The sequence below is a fragment of the Triturus cristatus genome, chromosome 7 (assembly GCF_964204655.1).
Source record: "Triturus cristatus chromosome 7, aTriCri1.1, whole genome shotgun sequence".
NCBI classification, from domain to species: domain Eukaryota; kingdom Metazoa; phylum Chordata; class Amphibia; order Caudata; family Salamandridae; genus Triturus; species Triturus cristatus.
The window spans coordinates 435,960,442-435,981,127 of NC_140590.1; the positions used below are offsets into that span (position 1 = coordinate 435,960,442).

The 20,686-nt window shown below is 43.7% G+C and overlaps 1 protein-coding gene across 10 annotated transcripts in view; it reads left to right on the forward strand.

The window, feature by feature from the left end:
• MAP2K4 (mitogen-activated protein kinase kinase 4) overlaps nucleotides 1-20,686 on the forward strand; it is an 834,137-nt gene that overhangs the window by 192,967 nt on the left and 620,484 nt on the right. For 6 of the 10 annotated variants that reach the window (XM_085616753.1, XM_085616754.1, XM_085616755.1 and 3 more), the window contains 2 exons: nucleotides 1,394-1,507; nucleotides 16,676-16,850. In XM_085616753.1, the coding sequence (XP_085472879.1) occupies nucleotides 1,394-1,507; nucleotides 16,676-16,850 (289 nt within the window). The remainder of the gene's footprint in view (nucleotides 1-1,393; nucleotides 1,508-16,675; nucleotides 16,851-20,686) is intronic. The other 4 variants (XM_085616757.1, XM_085616758.1, XM_085616759.1 and 1 more) reach the window with 1 other exon arrangement.

The following is a 20,686-nucleotide window of genomic DNA, read 5'->3' on the forward strand; positions in this document are numbered from 1 at the left end:
ACTGAACAGTGCTGTAGCCTTTCAGTGTTTATATGCTGTTTCATATCATCAAGTTTAGACTTATTGCGGTGTGTGGAGGTACATTTTACCTGCTGTTGTATTTATACTTGCCCATTTTGTACTGTGGGGTAAATTGACTCGGTGATTGTTGCTGAGATGATTTTATCATGATTTATTGGTTGCATGCGTTTTGTAAATTTTCACTATATCTAAGATAGTGTTCGTGGTTGATTACGGCAATCTCGATGCCTGTTCAATGAAGGCCCGACCTCAATTGTGGTGTGTCATGAGTCTAAAAGTAATTTTATGTAAATCAATCTCCCTCCCATCAAAGTTCAGCTAAGTATCCTATACACCTCACTCCTCTCGCAGATGGTGGCATCATGTTGGCTTGTACCAATCACACTTGTAGGAAGGGACGTGCCCCCGATATTGTAGTCTCTGGAGATTCAGCCTCCATGTTTCTATGTCTCCACTAGGCACAGAGATGCTTCCCACTTTTGTTGAGGTGAAGGTGAGGAGCGTAAACTTGAGAAAGCACCATGATGAAGGAGGTGGGGTGCTGTACCTCTACTTAAGGGTGATCATTTTTCTCAGGCGTTAATCTGCTGAATCCTTGAAATAAATATCTTCATCTTTTTTTTCTGTTCAAATTCCTCACTGTATCCCCTGTTGTGTACTAATTGACACTCCCATTTACCACCTGCTCCAAAGCAGTGTAAATACGGGTCGTAAGGAGTCTACTTGCAGGGGAACTATTGCATGCTACCCTTGTGCCAAAGAAGGGGGGGGGGGGGGGGTTGAACCTGGGCTAGGCGCTTGCCTCATAAACCTCATGTGATTTTACTGGCTGGTGTTTCCAGCTCGTAAATTCATTCTGGTGTTCACACACCTGCATAATCCAAGTGCCACAACAGCGACCAGTTGTGGTTGGGCAAAGCGAAATCCCACTTTAGGATATCACTCAGTCCAAGTCCTAATCGGGTTCTTAGCTGGTCCAGTACTTAAGTTTGCGAAGTCTCTCAGATGCTTTATTTAGATGGCAATGATACAACAATATGCAGCTACCATCCATCAAAGTGGTTCGGTGTCATTTCAAAAGATTACGAACATATTTGTTCAGTCCACTTAGAGTATCAAAACCTGGAGTTTTTGGATGTACAGACAGGACGAACACAACGTCAAACCTTTTTCTGTTATAAAATAAAGTATAACACTTTTCGGTTTAATGTGGTTCAGAAATGTAGGTATTGCTTTGAATCTGTAATACTTTGAGTGTTTTGACAATGAACTAAAAGTATTTTGTTTTTCTAAAACTCCAAAGCTCTTGTAAATTTAGAAGTTACCTCCATTCCATTCCCAATTAAAGTTCTTTTTTTCTAACTCTTCTAAGGATGCCGAAGCAGGATTCAATACGAAATCTAGAGACATCTTACCATAAACAAGAGCCGAGGATGACTGGCGTGAAGAATTACAGCACAAATGAGCAGGCATCAAAAAACAGGCTGTATGTGCTGTTTTTCTAGAATGGGTTATATCAAATTGTTAGCAATCCGTATGCTAGAACGTTGCTTAGCTCATGCTATGAAATGTAGAATTTGCCTATTGTTTTCTGAGTTAAATCAAGCATCTGTGGTGACCTTTTGATATAGCATTATAACATGGTACATAGATTAAAACGAAGCATATTAAATTATTGGCACTTGGAGGTAAAGTGACTTGTGTTGCAAAAATGAAGTGCATCTTTTCCATACCAGAAAGGTTGTGGTAGCATTCTTCTTGATATTACTGAAATTAAATTATCTTATTGAAGTCTGCGACAGAAGAGTTGGTTAATTGACAATTTGACATTATAATCGTTTTTCGAATACTAATTTATTTAAATTATTTTCTGCAGTAGAGGCTGCGATAGAATGGATTTAAATTGCATTGTCTATATGCATTGAATTGTCCACTAAATCAGTTAATCTAACAGAACTCAATACAGTTTACTTAAAATTAAGTTACTTTTCCCCACGGCAGCAATGAGCATAGTATGCCTGATTATTATGTAAAGTGTGAATAAACACCTTGTTTTTAACAAAAAGTATTGGAAAAGCTTTAGTTCATCTTAACAATGTTAGGACTGGAGCATTGCACTGGGAAAATTATTACCAAGAAAGAACGTCATCCACTTGAACCTGTCTAGTTCTGATTCTGCTTCTCAGCTGATGATTTCCAGAAAGGAAAGAGATGAGGGAATGAATTACTACTTACAGCAGACACATTACATTTACAGAAATAATAGACAGTGGCTGGTGGTGAAACTACAGGGGTCCATATATCAAGGTAAATTGGCACATTTCCTTCCAATAATACTACTTAATGTCTCGAAATTACTTGTGTATCTCGGGGTAACATGGAAATTAATTTAAGTGACACATTAAGTGTTTTTCCAAAAAGCTTCCTGAAACACCTTTTCTAGGTGATGGACTCTGGAACTGCAGGCAACCCAAGAAAAGCTGTCACCCAGGTAAATTGCAATGGTTTCTCCAACCCCTCCTAGTGCTCTCCGAGATAAGGAAAGGGTTGGGACCAGTGAAACGTTTTGCATCTGGCTAAAAATGTATTTGACCCCTACAGTATAATGGGATTCCTTTGTTGACAAATGATATAGTACATTTCTAGATATTTTGTGCCAGATGTATGACCATTCTGTTTTGCGGGTCGTAAATTGTGATTTTTTTGGGGGGGTGACTCTCAATTTGCAACTCGCAAAACGGAATGCACTAAAATGTGTCTCTGACACATTTAGCAAATCTCAGTAGGGTTGCAAATGACTTGCCTCATCAATATTCATGAGGCAGGTTGCAATTTGCGACCCATTGGGAAGGACTAGCACTCACAGGGATGGTGGCCTGCTGGGGTCAGCAAACCACTATGTCTGTGACTGCTTTTTAAATCAAGCAGTTTTAAAGGAAAAGGGCATGCGTTTAAAAGAAAAAATGTAAACATTTTCTTTTAATCTTTTTGAGGGCAGGAAGTGCTCCATTGGACCACTGCCTGCTCTTCAAAAATATTTTCACATACATTCACAAAGGGGAAGAGGTTCCCCACAGTGACCGCTTCCCTTTGGCGACTGGCTTGCCACCTACTTGGAGTAGGTGGTAACAGCGATTGTTTTGCGACTGCATATGCGGTGGCAAAACAATCCTGCATACCAGTACGACTTGCTATTAGGAAGGGACGCCCTTGGCACGCCCTTTCTTAATAGCGATTTGCAAACCCTATTTTGCGAGTCGGTAATAGGTTAGCGACTCGCAAAATAGGGTTTGTGCATACTGCAACCCTTTTTAGCGGTCACAAACAGCCTGATTTTCCGTTTGTAGCACTAAAAACGGTCGTACATCTGAGCCTGTATGTTTACTGAACAATACAAATCTTACAATAGTGCAACAAACCTCTTGGTCTTTTGTGCTTTGTCATTTATGTGTGAATAATTTCAGTATACCAATGAATAGCGGATATGCTTTAGTAAGTGCGTCCACCTGTTGATTGCCCCCATCCCTCTCCTCCATGCCCTCTTTCTTCTCATTGCTTGTCCCCTCTGCTGCCGTGTTGTTGCTATGCATCCTCTCTCCCTCCCTCCTGTTAGCTATGCTTTCCCCCAATCCCTCCTTGTCGTTGCATTCCCCCACTTGCCATCACACAAAATAAGCTTTTTTCCACACACTCTACATGTTCCCTCCCCCATGCATCCTGCCAGCAATAAAAAAAGCACTAGCCAAGTAATTTTTCCCCCACACTCTACATGTTCCACTCCCCCCATGCATCCTGCCAGCAATAAAAAAAAAACACTAGCCATGTCAGTGCTTTTTAAATTTTTCTTTTTACTCTGTCATGTTGCGGCAGGTGGATCCTCTATTGTACAACATGACTAAGACGTTGACAAAGCCGATATCTCTCTTGTAGTCCAGACCTATTGACTTCGCCAATGCTTGTTTGCTTTTCTTTTCCCCTCTACCCCTTCCTTTAGTTTGGGTAGGTAAGCCATACTCTGTTTCAGTGACTTCTGATTCATTGATTTGTATAATCTCTAATTATCATGTTCGGAATACATTAATCTGGCACATGCTCTTTTGGCTAATATTGCTTCAGGATTTCACCATACCCTCCTAGATTGCATGCAGACTGAGAATTCACTAATCAAAAAGGAAAAGATTAATTTTATCATAAAGAACCTGCGTGAGCAGGCCAGTATAGGGCTTCTACAAATGAGGCAGGCTTTTGCGCTCTTTTTCATCTGATGAGATAGCATGCATTGTGCTCAGGGATCCTCCCTACTTTTGACAATGCGCACACTCATTCGCACTAATCTGTTGGCAGAACTAGAAATTTAAAACATTGCATTTAATTTTTTTTTTTTTTTTTTTGAGACACGTGTCATTTATTCTATGAGCACTAAGATTCAGTGGGTCAATTTATTCTGTGAATCAACACACTCATAAAAATACAGTAGGTCATTCTTAAATGTTAATGTTTTCACAGCTAAGGAGTTATTCAGTCTAAAAGTTATCCGTCATTCACATTGTTCTTAAGTAGGATGTCTCGTTTGTAAACTGCCTAACACCGCAGAAGGTGAAAATAAGGTGCAGAGCATATGCACATTAAAGCCTGTGCCACTTAAATTGGGAAAATCTGCAGTATCGTGTGCATTTACTGGCCCTGCCACCATCAGCTGCATAAGCTGCAGTTTTAAACAATAAAAATGTTAACTTTAGCCTGGGCTTTAAGTGGGATACAAAGAAGTTGGGAAAGTGGGTTCTCTAAAAGGGGCGTGGCCTATCTTGTTAAGGGCATGGCCATGGAGGCCAGAAATCTTGGGATTACTCTTTAGGACAAAGAAGCTCTCAAGAGCCCTCTTCGCATTTGCCACTCCAGGACGCCTCTGATGCCCATCTTCACTGTTAGTGATTTGCTGCCCATGCTTATATTTCTGCTTCATCACATTCACTTTTCTGTTCAATTCTTGCACATTGTGATAAACGAGGAAGACTAATGTACAATGTGATTGCAACAGAAAAATGCAAAATAAAAGAACATATCAATTCTGCAGTTATGATGGACCAGAGGGTTTGAACCAAATTATAAAGCAAGAAAAAACGCAAAGAGTGTGGCTTTGTGTGTCGCGTTCTTTGGCAGGATTATTTTGCCAGTTTATGATTTTAACACATGCTCTTGCTGGGCAGAGATGTCACTTCTTCCGTAGCAGCTTAACGCCTGAGGACAGTCGGCCATTTGCCACCATGCTGCTCCCCATCTGGTGATTTTTCTTTTTTTTATTTACTTATAAGCAGTTTTTGATAAAGACAGGGCTTTAAGTGGGCTGGGTGCCTACGGGCCCCAGACCCGGTAGCTATTAAAAACAGACATTGAAGCGGGTCCCTATCGGGCCCTAGGTTCATGTCCAATTCCTTAACTATACTGGCAAAAAACTCTGAGCGACTAGTTATGAACAATTCATGTCAAAACAAAGTTACAATAATGCATGTCCGCGATTCAGTTCCTGTTTACATTTCACACGCATTACTTAATCTTGCACTCCCTACGAGTATTAACTGTTTCCAGGATGTTGTGCTTCGGTATTTTCTTCATGTAGGGTATAATTCTTTTATAGCGCTTACTTTGGACAGAATCGCCCCTGGAGTTTATATCCAGGGCTGGACTGGCCGTAGCAGGCACCCGGCATTTCCCCGGTGGGCTGCCAGGGTGGGGCCGGTTTTGGGCCCTGGGGAGCCGATTCTGTTACAGGGCCGTTTTTGCAGCATGTTACTACTTTATCTTAAACAGCTAACAACCACTTACAACACAATTAGTCCTGGCTGGTTGTAGGCACGTCAGTTGTTGCATTGTATATCTGGATGCCATAACAAAAGGCTCAGAGTGGAACCAAAATAGCAGTGGTGAGGCACAATATGGGAATCACAGACATATAATTTACATATTAAAACACTGCATTTCATGACCTTTATTCCCCCAGTACCAGACAACCTGCTCATTGCTAATGTCCAGAGAAGGCTTCTTCTTGCTCTGCAGATCAAACCTCTTTTTCTCCAGAGACTATGTTGCACCGTTGGGCCAAGCCTAGCTCCCGAATTGGTGCAGACTTTTCAAAGCTGCCATTGTGTTGTAGGAGTGAGCCACTCTTAATTCAGTGAATGGTGCTGCAAGCAGGCATCAACATGCACTGAGAAGTGTAAAAAATCCTATTGGCGTGAATCAGTGGGCCATATTTCCCCAGAGTCTTTCAACATGGAAGAGAACCAAAACATCATCAGTGCAATTATGGATGTGATATTTCTATAATGTTAACCTAGCCAGAAGCAGAGGAGCACAGTACAGGGTCAAATGCAAGGATCCAGTGAACAAGTGATATGAGCAGTCCCATTAGCAATCTAAAACAGATCAGGTAGGCTCATCCTGTGGTGCCATCTCTGTCCCTTCATTTTATTCCTGCTTCCGGGCTGTGCTATTTAGTTGTTCATAGGGACACGACCAAACTCTTGAGAACGGAGGGCCTCAAAAACACAAAGAACTATAAGATGGCAAGGCTCTTGGAGACCCCCACCAACCCTAATTCTTTGGCCAGCCCGGTGCTGCTGTCTTTTCGGGAGGTAACCCAAACAAAAGAGGCGCACCATACCCTGATGTATATAACACTGCCACACTTCCTACCAGTCCAGATTCCTGGTTGCTGAATGAGTCCTCTCTAAATAGCAGCATACTAAAACTTATGGTAGCGTGGCTAGCTGCCTATCATCAGTCTGGATATCTAGATCAGAACAGTCAACATGACATCTTTTCTGCATACTGCAGTAAAGATGTCCCAGATCACTCATCCTTTTACTGGAAGCGCATTAACTGTGGTGTTGAGATTACGTAAGAGGGATTTATTTCCCTTTCCAACAGTGCCACATGCCTACACTTTACCAGCATTAGGTGCTCTACCAGTTATCAGGAGAAATTAATATTGATTCCCTGGTGTAAGAAATTAGGTTATTGGCTGAGGGGAGTGGAAGCCCCACTCAGGCAACTACCACAAGCCTTGTTACGGTAAACTGCAAAATGCCACTGAATTCACCTGTGCTTTACCGTCTGGTACTTTGTCAGGTATACCTTAGAGGCACTGTGTAAGGAATGTATGCAGCACACAAATAGTAATAAAGTGAAAACACAAACCAGAAAAATCCCAAACCAATTTTAGAAAAATAGAGTGAATTTTAATAATTAAAATTACAACAAGACAAATTAAATAATTAAAATGATACCATAAGTACAAAAATCCCATGAATAGAATTGGAGATTTTCAATTCTGAATTTTAAAGTAGATATAGTGCCTTTAAAGCACAATGCGCTGCTTGCCATCAGTTTTTATCAGCACTTGCACTGAGATACGCAGAAGGAAAATACTCACAATTCTGACTACCTGTTTAAGAGTATTCCTCTTGGCTCTAGTTTTTAACCATATCACACGGACCCCAGAATAAAGTCTTTTCAGGTTACTAGTGTGATATTTTTAACTCTCACAACTCACCGCACACCTGTACTCACCACTGCGGCGTTCCTCCAAAAGATCGCCGACAAAGAGCCCTCTTGCGTGGCCCGTGGGGTAGAGCAGCACCACCCCCACACGGAGCAGCGCCCAATGATGAAGCATGACACCCCCTTGGGTGTGTAAGGGCACTTCAACAAGGCGGAATTTCCCCCTCTGACCTTAAAATATCCAACCTATTGTCCTTGATAGAGTACTTCTCACCTGTCCTAACAGGTCAGCTCTTTCCTAGAAACAGTTACCCTCTATGAAGGAAACGTAGACTCTCGGGAGCTCGGGTACTTGACCTTTTTTCCATTTGTTCCCAGTCCCCCTTCTTTTTAGGTCGAGCCTAGCGCAGTGCCCATGCGCTGCTTAGGAGATGACCTCTTGGAATAGGTCTGTACTTTTTCGAAAACTCATGCGTGTACTGCACTGTTTCTAATGAGTACTCGTGCAAGTCTGGCAACCACCTTGCGGGAGCGAGCAGCGGCGCCAACTGTTTCCAGTTATCGCGCCCGCGCTTGTTTACATTTGCCTGTCTCGTGGTCGCGTTAATTTGAAACAGATGGTGGTCGCGTTCAATTCTGCGGCCGCACGTTTCTTTTAACTTTGATGCTTATTTTTAGAAATCGGTCCCAATGAAACAACTGCTCATGGTATTTTAGGCGCCGTCAGTGTAAAGGTTGCTGTGAAACAGCCTTAAATAAAAGCATTTGTTGAATAGTAAAATTGTTAGCATACATGTCCTACATTTTAAATACAATGCACCCTGCCCTGTGCGTGTTTAGATCTTAACTTAGGGGTGACTTATATGTATTAAAAACAATGTATTGGCCTGGTAAAAGGTTTATTTAGCAAGGTTGAAATGACAGTTGAGAACCGCACTACAGGCTACAATGGCAGACCTGAGATGTTTTAAAGTACTACTTTAGTGGGTGGCACAGTGAGGGCCGCAGGCCCACTAGTAGAATTTAATTAAATATTATAGGAAGAGAAAATAGGCACTTTACCACAGGTCCAGCAACAGAAGCCAGAATCATCTGGGGGAGACCCTGCAAAAAGGGCCAGATCCAACACCTGGTATCTGCATACTCTTTATAAAAACAGTTTCCCTGATAACCATCTGTTACATTGAAATGAACCTCCTAGTAGCTCAAGCTTGCTCCAAACAGCATATTCATTCCGGATTGCCAAATTCTCACTAAACAACATGGACACTTTCTGCATTATCACTCAGCATCATTGCACCTAGCAGCATGTGTGGTAAAGTCTCACAATTCAGCTCTAGAGGTGTTCCTTATGCTTGTGCTGACAATTTTAAAAACACCCAGAGCTCAAAATACTGCTAAACTTTACAACCTAAAGTTCAAAGGATTCGCCTTTGGGCATTTTCTCAATGTCTTGACCTATTTTCCATCACCCTACCTCAATTCCTTCCATAGCTATTGCATTTGTCTGAAACCGATCATGAATACTCTTCACCTGATACGTTATGTAGCTACCAAATACATAGTCACTTTTTTTTACATAGCGTTTTCAAAGAATTTTTCTGACCTATCCTGTGGACTCCGCATGGGAGATTCGCACTGGTTAGGGACACTGGAGAAGATTCTGTTTGATGTGAGCTTAAATGCCGCTCAGTTCTTTCTTTTGTAGAAATGTGCTCTTCGGTAAGCATTAACCTTAACTAGAAGGGTTAGAAAACTAAAACCTTTACGATCAAGAAAGCATATCTGTTTCTTTAAAGACAAGATCGGGGGGGGCGTGGCCAAGCGTCGACTAAGATGGTCACGCGCTACCTAAGCGCTGTAACTCTCCTACCTCTGCCGCTCATTAATCTGCTGCTCCGTTCCATGCAAGAAAACATATAGCCCTTCAAGCGCGGAAAGCATTGCGACGTTTGCAAGCAGAAACTAACCTGGACGGAGGAGAAACGTTGAGCGGAACTCGGGGGCCTGTGCACAGTCAGACGCCACGGACTTGCGTAGCCAGCGGAATTGCCTGGGGGAGATTGTGGAGGTGCCGTGAGTTGCAGTGAGTGACGCAGTAGCCGGTGCGCACCCCCAGACAGCAGCAACAAGCTTGCGTCCGTCTACAGCCTCACACCGTGCATACAGGGATACCAGGTGCCGCAAAGAGCCATCGCCTAGGGATTGAGCCAGCCCGAGCTGGCCGAGGGGACTTCACCCGGGCGGACACACAGACATCACTCACCCCTGCTTCGCGGACACGGTTGCGTTCGATTGGAAAGGAGTGGGCCCTCCTTCTAAAATGCAAAAGCGGACCTCCGGTGAGCAGACTTGAGACACTGAAATGACGGCGCCACCCAAGTTATCGTTTCCGAGGCCAGTGTACTGTGGGCTCTGAGGCAAAAAGGTGATCGCCTACTCGTTAGGGGCAGCAAGGGAACAAGTCGCAAACATATCCCTGGTTACTGCGCTTTAGTGGAGCCCCACTGGGGAGGACACCTGAGGGGCGCCTATTGGAGCAATAGTGATGGCGGACTGCACGGGTGGGTCTTTCTTTCCTGCAACCGGTGTCAGTGAGATTGACAGAAGCATCTACCCTCGTGTGGACCCGCAGAGTCAATCCGGGTGTTTGACCCCCCGGTAGCTCCGCAACACTGCAGTTGAATAAGTTTGACTGGCAAGACCGTGAGTGGACGACCAACGCAAAGAGACTGGCCTGCGCCCATCTCCCGCCTTAGATGCGACCGGGCAAGGAATCTGAACGCCTACGTATACCCCACCCCCTACCCCTGCGAGAACCCTGTAAGAACGTTTGGAGCTGGCAGTTGCGATGCTCCATAAGCAGACAACACACAGTATCCTGGGGAAAAGGGGCAACTTGAAATGATAAACTTTCCTCCCTGATCCCTAGGAAGCGCAATGTCGGGGGACAAAGGGACGCAAAATACCCACCAAACAAAGCTTGACAAATATGCTATGTCCAAGACTGCAGACACAGATGCAATAACCACTGTAGAGGTGATGTCTGGGCCACGACAAGAGACAGACGAACCTACTCTAAAGGACATCATGGACTCCATCACAGGGGTGCGAGCCTCTCTTGAGAGCATAATCGACTCAATGACGGAAGTGACACTCATCAGAGCAGACCTCCAGAAAATGAGTGAAGGAGTCAAAACAATGAAGGGTGTTACTCCCGATCTCTGCCAAGACTCCAAAGCTATGCAGCAACAGATCCAGCACCTCCAAACAGTGAGTAAAGTTTTGGAAAGCAAACTGGATGACTATAAAGGAAGGTCTCGCCGCAATAATGTCAGGATCCTTGGTGTGCCCGAGCGAGCGGAGGGGCTCACACTTGACCTTTTCGTTGAAATACTGATTACTAAATACCTCCCTCAGCACCTAAACCGGGGGCTCCTCCAAGACCTATATAGATGAGACTTTCATTTCAGAGATCGCGACATTGTCCTGCAAACAGCCCGCAATGCCCCACTTATCAACATTGAAAATAGCGTGGTGAGCTTTTTTCCAGATTTTACCATGAGCGTGCAGAAGCAAATGCGCTCCTTCCAGGGAATTAAAATCAAGCTTAGGGACAAAGATTTTAAGTACTCTGTTGTTCCCAGCACAATTGCGGATAGAGGCCGAAGGGAGGACATGGTTCTTCGACACCCTGGATGCAGCACAAAAATGAATGGTTGGATGGACGGAGGCCGGCCAGAGGCGGTGGTTCCTAATAATAATAAGAGGCGTCCCCCAATTGACACCTGGGCTCGGAGGCTTGCTCGGATCATTCAACAGACGGAACAAGCCCAGATATTCAGAACTGTGGGCCTGCCTTGGTACTGGTGAAAGGCAGGGTCAGGCCTAGCGGGACCGGACTAATGCACACCGCAAGGTTGCCGTATGATAAGTATTTGCAACATCAACCAAGTGACTCATAATGAAAAGTGTTGTAATTGCATGGAAATACATACCCTTAGTAGGGTAAAGCGGTGGGTAAATGTATAGTGTTCCAATATTTCAAGCGACAATCACCTGACGTGGTCCTCCTGCAGGAGACACACTTGATTGGGAATGCATGCAGGGCGCTCACCAGGTGGGGATAGAGCCTTGTTGCTCACTCAGCTCCTGTTCCAGGGGGGTAGGAATAATGATCAGGGAAAGTTTCCTGATAGCAATTGACTATACAAGGACAGACGAGCAGGGTAGGTTCACGGCAGTAACTGGGATGTGGGAAGGCCGTATAATAACGCAAGTATTTGTATACGTACTGCTGGGCTTCCACAAGTCTGCCTTCAAAGACCTGGGGGATCTCTTACTTGCTCTTCCTGAAGGACTGCTCCTAATTGAAGATGACTTTAACTCGATAGTATCCGGGGCATTAGACACGTATCCCCCAAGAGAGGTGCTGACATCAAGAACTCAGGTCCACAACTTAATGGGAGCTTTTGGACAGTTGGATGTGTGGCGAGCACTCCACCCCAAGGAGGCACGGTTTACATTTCACTCCGGAACCCAAAATAGCCTCTCCAGAATCGACTATATCATGGTGCCGGCAGGGCAGCTGGGGCAATTTAAAGAGACACAGCATTTGGCAAGGGACATCTCGGATCACGCCCCAATATATCCCTGGTACCTCAAAATCACTTCGGTCAAAACAAACGTCATGAAGGAAGTTGAGCTCTACTTTCAAGAGAACGAGGGATCTGTAGAATCCGCCCAGACACTTTGAGAAGCCTTTAAAACAGTGATTAGGGGCCATGTGGTCTCCCAGTTTGCTGGTACCCGGAAAGAGAAAACTGCACTCCTTGGAAGGTTAGAAGCCGACATACTGCAGCTCGAGGGAAGGGTACACGGGGGCGACACAGAGACTAAGCGTCTGCTAAAGTTGAAAACCAAAGAATACATTGCCATTGTCACTGAATCGGCGCAGTCACAGTATAGGGTCACACTCCGCAAAATTTACGAAGTTTGGGATAAAGAAGAGAAATTGCTGGCTTGGCTAGATCGCATGGAACAGGCAAACAGACGAGTCGTAGAACTTATTGATGAATCCGGAAACCAACTGAGGGACCCTCAGGAAATCGCAAGTGAATTCGGAAATTACTTTAGACAAACTTATGAATCTCACGCCGACTCCATGGATGTGGAGGCAGTCTCCCTATTGTCTGACATGCCCCTCCCCACCCTCTCAGCAGAAGACCGTTCTCTACTAGATAGGGAACTTACCAGCACAGAGGTTGACCGGGCTATAAGAAAATTACAGGCAGGGAAGGTGACAGGTCCCAACGGTTTGTCCATAGAGCTGTATAAACTGGCCGCGGGCAAGGTAGCGCCACATCTCACTAAGATGTTCCTGGAATGTCGAGAACAAGGAGTACTTCCGGCAGATCAAAGACTGGCCACAATAGTTGTCGTTCATAAAAACGGCCAACCAAAATGTCAATGTTCCTCATATCGTCCAATATTATTGCTCAATGCAGAATTTAGGATTTTGGCGAAATTGCTGGCTACTCGTCTGCTGCAGGTAATTACAAGATTAGTGCACCCTGACCAGTCAGGCTTCATGCCGGCGCAAAACACTTCCCTTAACTTGCGGCGCTTGCACGGAGTAATGGGACAACTGGACACATTACGGGAAGACATGGTGGTGTGGTGTCTCTGGACGCCGTCATGGCGTTTGACACAATTTTTTGACACATGTTTTCAGTCTTACGTAAAATGGGATTTAGCCCTGGCTACCTGAGCTGGATTCAACTCCTGTATAGGGATCCTCTGGCCCAGGTAGTAGTAAATAATAGGAAATCTTCAGTGTTCACCCTTGAGAGAGGAACTAGGCAGGGCTGCCCCTTGTCCCCACTGCTGTTCGCCCAAATGTTAGAACCACTAGCAATGTGGCTACGCAAAGACCCAATTATTAGGGGGCTCCTGTGGTCGGAGGGTTGGGAAGACCGTAACTCCCTATACGCTAATGACATCCTATTATACCTGGAATCACCGAGCATCTCTTTGAATAGAGTGTTACAAAAATTCACAAAAATGGTCCAAATCAGTCATTTATGTGTTATGGGGCAAGTTCCCTTCTCTGCCCAAAGGCTATAATACAGTAGACGCATGTGATGGATTCCAATACCTGGGCTGTATGTCACCAAGGATCCGGTATTGTTTCACGATCGGAACCTTTTGCCCCGGTTGCAGCGCCTTAAAAGCGACGTCAGGCACTGGAAATTACTCCCGTTGTCACTATTGGGCCGTGCCGCATTATTTAAAATGATGTCCTTGCTACGCTTCCAATACATCCTGCAAAACTCGCCGCACCCCGTACGATCAGATTATTTTAAAGCCACTGAAAGTGAGCAGAGAGAGCTCCTGTGGGAAGGAAAACCACCCAGCATATCTGCTTATTCTATGAGAGTAAAGCTGCTACTGGAATTTAAAAGATATTTGCATCTCTTAGATCTGTCAGGTGTCCATTTGGAGAACAATGCACATGGTGTCAAGGAAATGTAGAATAAATAGTCTAAGAATCACAAGTGGGGAACTTTTTGGAGAAATGTAAAATTTCTTACCTGTGGTAGTAATTTTCCATATTAAGTATCTATGGGCCATATGTATGAAGCCAATTTGCGATTGCAAACGCTGAAATTCACAGAATTTCAGCGTTTGCGATTGCAAATTAGCAGTGTGCAATGTATCACACAGAATCCCCCTCGCAAAATTAGGAAAATTTGCAGATTCCCTATTTTGCGATTCCATTTAAGGAATCGCAAATTGCGATTCCTTAAATGCAATGTAAGAAGCTCTTAAGAAAGTGCAATTTGGCCTTAAGGAATCGCAAATTACCACCAACTTCAAGTTGGTGGCAATTTGCGATTTCACTTAAAAATGCACTATTTTGCATTTTTTAAAGTGCCATGTGGCACACATACTTGCCCTTAGGGCATGTATGTGTGCTACATGTGCACACATGCACATTTCAGGGGTGCAACAGGGTGTCTTTTTGACACCCTGACACCCTTGAAATTGCATTCTCAATTTGCGATTCTCTAATTGTTAATCACAAATTGAGAATGACTTCCCATTCATTCCTATGGGCCTTCTAGCCCATAGGAATGAATGGGAAGGTATTCCTTATTTGCAATTCTCAAATTGCGATTCGCTGATAATCGCAATTTGAGAATAGCAAAGCTCTATTTTGATACATATGGCCCCATATTACTATATAAAGAATCTTCCTTGTTTTCCCTAGGTCTAAGAGCTCTTTCTGTCATGGAGCTTCAACGGTGCATTGTGATGCAGGCTGGCTGGTGGCCCTAGGGGGTCAGCACCTTTTTCCATATCTGTGCATCATATGTATGCATATGGTTTGCTTTATAAAAAAAAAGACTAGTTATTTTTCTTTCTTTCTGATATTTTTTAAAATGCATTTTTTTTTTGTAAACAAATTTTATTCGTCAAAGACACATTCAGCGAAGCTCTGTGGCCCAGAGACTTCAACCACATCAAGAGACAACACACCAGCTTTGACATTTTTCTCATGAAATATCATATTTAAAATGCATTTTGATGAAAAATATGTTTCTTTATTCAGCTTGACTAGGTGAATTATCCTACTTGTCGTGAGTACGATGCAGCTTGGAAATTATTCACTTGAACACAGTAGTAAATAGATGCAATTGTTACCAGTAAAACTTACGTTGCAGGCAGTCACTACCTCTAAAATACTGAAGCCATCATGCATCACACAGACATGCTTACTTCCGTTTCCTGTTTGGGGCCCTGCCTCTCACTCATTATCCTTTTGCTTTATGCTGCTATCCCGTGCATGTTTTAAACCATACGCCTCCTGTGACATTGATCTCCTCTATTTGAAAAATGCCTTCTTCATGCGATCATCTTAACCAAGCAGGGGTCCGTGCACTTTTCCTTAAGCAAAGGTACCATGCACTGCATTAGGAAAAGCCAGGGTCCTACTTCACACTATTTTTAAGGTAATCCTGAAGATAAAGTCCAATTTGAGCTTGAATCAAAAAATCCTTCTATGAGACCTTAGACAATGTTAAAGCTTTGCCTTAGGGGATCTGTCTCTTGATTTTAGTGTGTGCTTCTTTTGCTTATGGTTTTGAAGCATTTTTCATGTTCCTAACCTACTTCACAACCATTCTGCAATGGTTGCTACTCGGGCATTATAAATCTAGAGACAGATGTAATGTGGAGAACAGTGTCTAAAAGCAACAGTTGCACTCCTGCCTGGGTTTCTTCCACAGATCCATATGTCCTCTACCTAACCTCACTTGTACAGGACCTGCATGATATCAAAGTCAGTCGAATCTGAAGATAGGACACTAAAATTGCCCATCCGTCAAAGGAGAGCTTTTGCTCCCTTTGAAAAAGAGATTGGCATATTGTCACTTGTTTTTGTTCACGTTTTATTGTTTGTCATTAAGGTGCTGTGCATTTTATATAAAAAGTGGTGGAATATGTTTTTTCGATTCTCTCAGTCTGTCTGGATGGATTCTAAGCCACAGGAATCTAAAAAGGCCATGAGCAGTGAAGCACTATTGTTACAGGCCAAAAACTTTTTTATCCAGTGCAATTAGTCCCCTAACCAGTTGTGAAGATTGGAAATAGAAGATTAACCATACCTGAATTGCCTCAAATTTAAATTTTTTTTTTTAACAACATATTTTATTGATTTTATTAAACGAACAACCAGCACAGTTATCCAGAGATTATGGTGCAAGTACATCCCCCAGGGTACACAGTGTGCCGATTTACCACCCCCAACCCCAAGTCTGCAAACATCAGACTCCCACACCCACCCCTCTCAAATTTAATTGTAATATTTCAAATGAATGACACTAAAATCAGTATATTGTTGTATTAAAAAATGCGAGTACTATAACTGCCACTCAAAATATTTTTATAACCATTGTAGATAATGTACCTCGTTGACGAGATATGCCAGTTAGAAAATCCCTTTTGCTAAGAAAAGTTTTTGGTTCTCCTCTCTTAGGACAGAGATAGCATTTTTTGATAGACGTGCATTTTTTCTTTTAGTTGTACTGACTAAATAGACTTAAGCCCAACTGTTATAATTTTACAAAATGACTATTCTTTTTTTTCACAGAGAGCGTTTAAGAACCCATAGTATTGAATCATCAGGGAAATTGAAACTCTCCCCTGAACAGAACTGGGATTTTACTGCAGAGGACCTCAAGGACCTTGGTGAAATTGGGCGGGGAGCTTATGGTTCTGTCAACAAAATGATCCACAAACCTAGTGGACAAATAATGGCAGTAAAAGTAAGTGATTGTGAATAAATTGTTTTATGCTTTAGTTAGTGCTCTATTTTGAAATGGATGGCAAAAATGTGTAAATACTTAGTTGTGTAATCACATAAAAAAGAAGCATGATCAGATTTGATATAGTGCACAATGTGGACAAAGATGAATATCCTCTTTGACAGAAGAATCGCCAACGTTGACTTACAAGAGGATAGTGTGAATAGTCCAATATACTTTCAGCATGGCAGGTGTGCTCAGCAAGAATTCCTAATGTATTTATTACTAATAGAGCTCTCCTAGTTAACTCCCAGTTTTCCAAGTTGACTCTACAGTGTCTAGTCAAAAATAGGCATTTCTAAATATAGAACTGTAATGCTTTTGCCTTTTTTTGTTTCCTGATTCCCTCTATCTGGCTTTAAAGCAGCCATTAATCCTATGTCTACTTTGATGACTCACTAGAGTCCCAAGCACTTATACTATACTGTGTAATAACCAATAATTGGGTGTTAGAAAACAAGAAGAGAAAAAAATCAAACTGTTATTGTGCTGTACTACTTCAGTGTCCATATTGTATTACTCTTGGCTCTCCGAGTAAGCTGCCCCACTAGGAAGATTACGCCTACTTATACTGGCATTCATACCTGTGCTATTCAAAATGTTCCTAAATGTTTGGAAAGAATCCGGTCAATACTAGTTTTCCAGTAAGATTCATTGTAAGTTTTAAATACAGTTGGCAGTATTACCCTTGATTTTTATAAGGGGGTGGACACACATGCATCCTAACAGATCTAGGAGACTGAGATCTGACCACCAGTAGCCCTTTCAAATATAAGGGCATTCTCAAGCTTTTCTTTCCAGTTATTTATTGATAAACTTCATAGGCCACACTCTATGTTTGTGTACAGGCTTCCTTTTTAGGTCAAGCCTGGGCAGCGGGGCAGCGCATGCACTGCGAGACACTTGAAGCCCATATTTGCATTTGGCTTGTGTCATTGTCCATCATATATGCTGGCTTCTCATTCATAAATAGTCTTGTTAGTTCCTCCTTAGTACCGGCTTGTCTTCATTTGTAACTTCCCATGAAGACTGGCCCTTTTACTTCTGTTATTATACAGTACTTCTTATGTTCGAGGCATGTGAGTTGTAGATCACATGCTTCGCGTTCTCCTACCATCTAGTGTTGGGACCGGATGTTTGCAAGTTGTTTTTGTTCGAAGAAGTCTTTCCAGGCACGAGGTAGGTGACTTCTCCTTTCGGTGATAGCGTGCATGGGCATCGACTCCATTGTTAGGATGTTTTATTTCCGCCATTGGATTCAGACGGGTATTGCTGCGCTCCGCTTCGGGAATCGATCCTCGGGTTCCTCCTCGGTGCATACTCTCTCTACCTCAACAGTATTGTTTTCAAACGCCGTTTCTCTTTCCACGGTTCGATTTGAATTTCAAGAAACTTCGACATTTCGACCACAAGATCTGCGGGCGGCCTTCCGGCATATCCGCGTCCGTTCAGCTCGTCATTGATGGAACGGACTCCATTTAAATTCTGTCCCCTTTGCCAGGCGAAATATCCGCATATGGACTCTCTCATCCCCCGAGCACAAAGAGCAAGACTGCGTCGTGTGCCAATCCTTCAGGTCAAAGAAAACTGTCCGTGATCGTCTGGCTCGAGAGATGTAGCAGTTGAATGTCACACCGGACCTCTTCAGCGATGACTCCGAACAAGAAGAGGTATCAGCGGCAGAGGAGGATAGGACTTCAGCTGCGTCTGTCTCTGGATCAAACTTACAGATCGACCTCGAGGACAATGATATGACGCAGAGATAAGGGGACGCGAGTACCGAAGACACCTTGTCTCCCCCTTCAACTGCCCCTAAGAAATCTTAAGCTTTGGCACCACCACTGTGTCAAGGCCAAGGTTGGCACCGAGAAGAGGTTTCCAGCGCTCCGCCTCATGACTCGGCCCCAAAACTCTCTGAAAAGCCTTCCGAGTCGGCCAAAGCCCACTTCTGAGCCTAAATCTTCCAGCTCGAAATCCAAGATGGGTTCTGAACCGAAACCTTCGACACTGAAGATGAAGAAACATCCCCTGGAGTCGAAACCCTCTGCACCGAAAGGACATCCCGGCTCGACTCCGAAAGCTTTGGTGATGAAAAGCAAAGACTTGCCTACAACACAATTGGATCCAAACTTAGACACTGTACATCCTAAACTGGATCCAAAACAGAAAAAACGTTACATTCATCCTGACACAGGGCATATCCATGCGAAAACACAATTTAAGCATAAGCTTTCTGAGGATGATATTCAATGCAAAATTCCTCTCAAGTAAACGGTGTAGGCACTAGTCCTTTCCATACACTACCATCACCTCCTCCTCCCTCTCCTCCACAGCTTGATCCATTACAGATTCAGTCTCCTCTACCTCTTCTTTACACAGGTGACACTGACAAGGCACAATTACCAGATCCTTGGACGAACTGCACAACTGAACCTCCACAGGACACAGACCCAGTTCCTTATCCTGCCAGGCCATCTCCACCTGATGACAATCTGTCTTACCAACAGCGTATTGCTAGAGAAGCAGAATACCACGGGGTGGAGCTACATAATGAGTCTTTAGAGGAAGATTTTCTCTTTGACACTCTTGGATCACATAAGTCCAGTCATACACTGCCTATGCTCAAGGGTATGTTAAGGCACACATACGATATTATTAAAGATCCTGTACGTGCCAGAATCCTTACTCTTAGAGTAGATCAAAAATATAAATGTTCCCCCACAGATCCTGTTTTTATCAAGGGTCAATTACCACTTCATTCTTTAGTGGTATCAAATGCTAGAAAGAGGGCTAACAATCAAGCATCTGGGGATGCCCCCGCCCCAGATAAAGAATCAAAGCTTATCGATGCTTCGGGTAAACGGCTGGCTGCACAAGCAGCTAACCAATGGCGTATCGTTAATACACAGGGCTTACTAGCAAGATATGATAGAACCCACTGGGACGAAATGGAACAATTACTTCAGTTCCTCCCTGAGGAGCATAGGGCAAAGGCTCAGGATTTAGTCCAGGAAGGCAAATTAATTTCTAATGCTTCTATCAGATGCGCTCTAGATGCAGCTGACACCGTAGCTAGAAAAGTAAATACTAGCATCTTACTACGACGACACGCATGGTTGCGGATATCAGGGTTCAAACCTGAAGTCCAACAATCCTTCCTAGCTATACCCTTTGATAAAAAGCATATTTCTGGCCCTGAAGTCGATCTAGCACTCGAAAAAAATTAATAAGGACAACGATGTAGCAAAATCGATGGGAGCGCTTCAATCTCCCACCGATAGAGGTTCCTTTTGGTGCTCTTTTTATAGACGAGGGTTCACGTCCACAGACACTGACCAGAACACTTTCTCCTACAACGGCAATTCCCAAACCTCTTTCACAAGAGGCTTTTTCAGAGGAGGTGTGTGACGAACTGCTGCCACCTACATCGTCAGACACTGTCACAGATAACTTTCCCCCTTACCTATCTTCCTATCCTCTCCTCTATTTTCAGAACGGGACTCTGGAAAAGAACAAGGACTGTCCCTTTAAGGAACACACACTTGAAGATTCCTTTCCTGATCATGTGACTTGGTCAGGTGACTCGGTCGCTTACAAAGAGGAAGAAGGGGCTCCTAGCTGCCGTTCGTGTGGAGCAGCTTCGCCGTGAAAGGACGAGCCCTGGGAAGAAAAGAAGAGTATGCAGACCTTCTTCGTGAGCCCCAGACTTCAGGATCCTAGTAGAAGCGAGTGCAGAGAGGAAAAGACGCCGGAGCAGGAGCGCCAGGAAACCAGCCGTGTGGACGACCCAGAGCGGG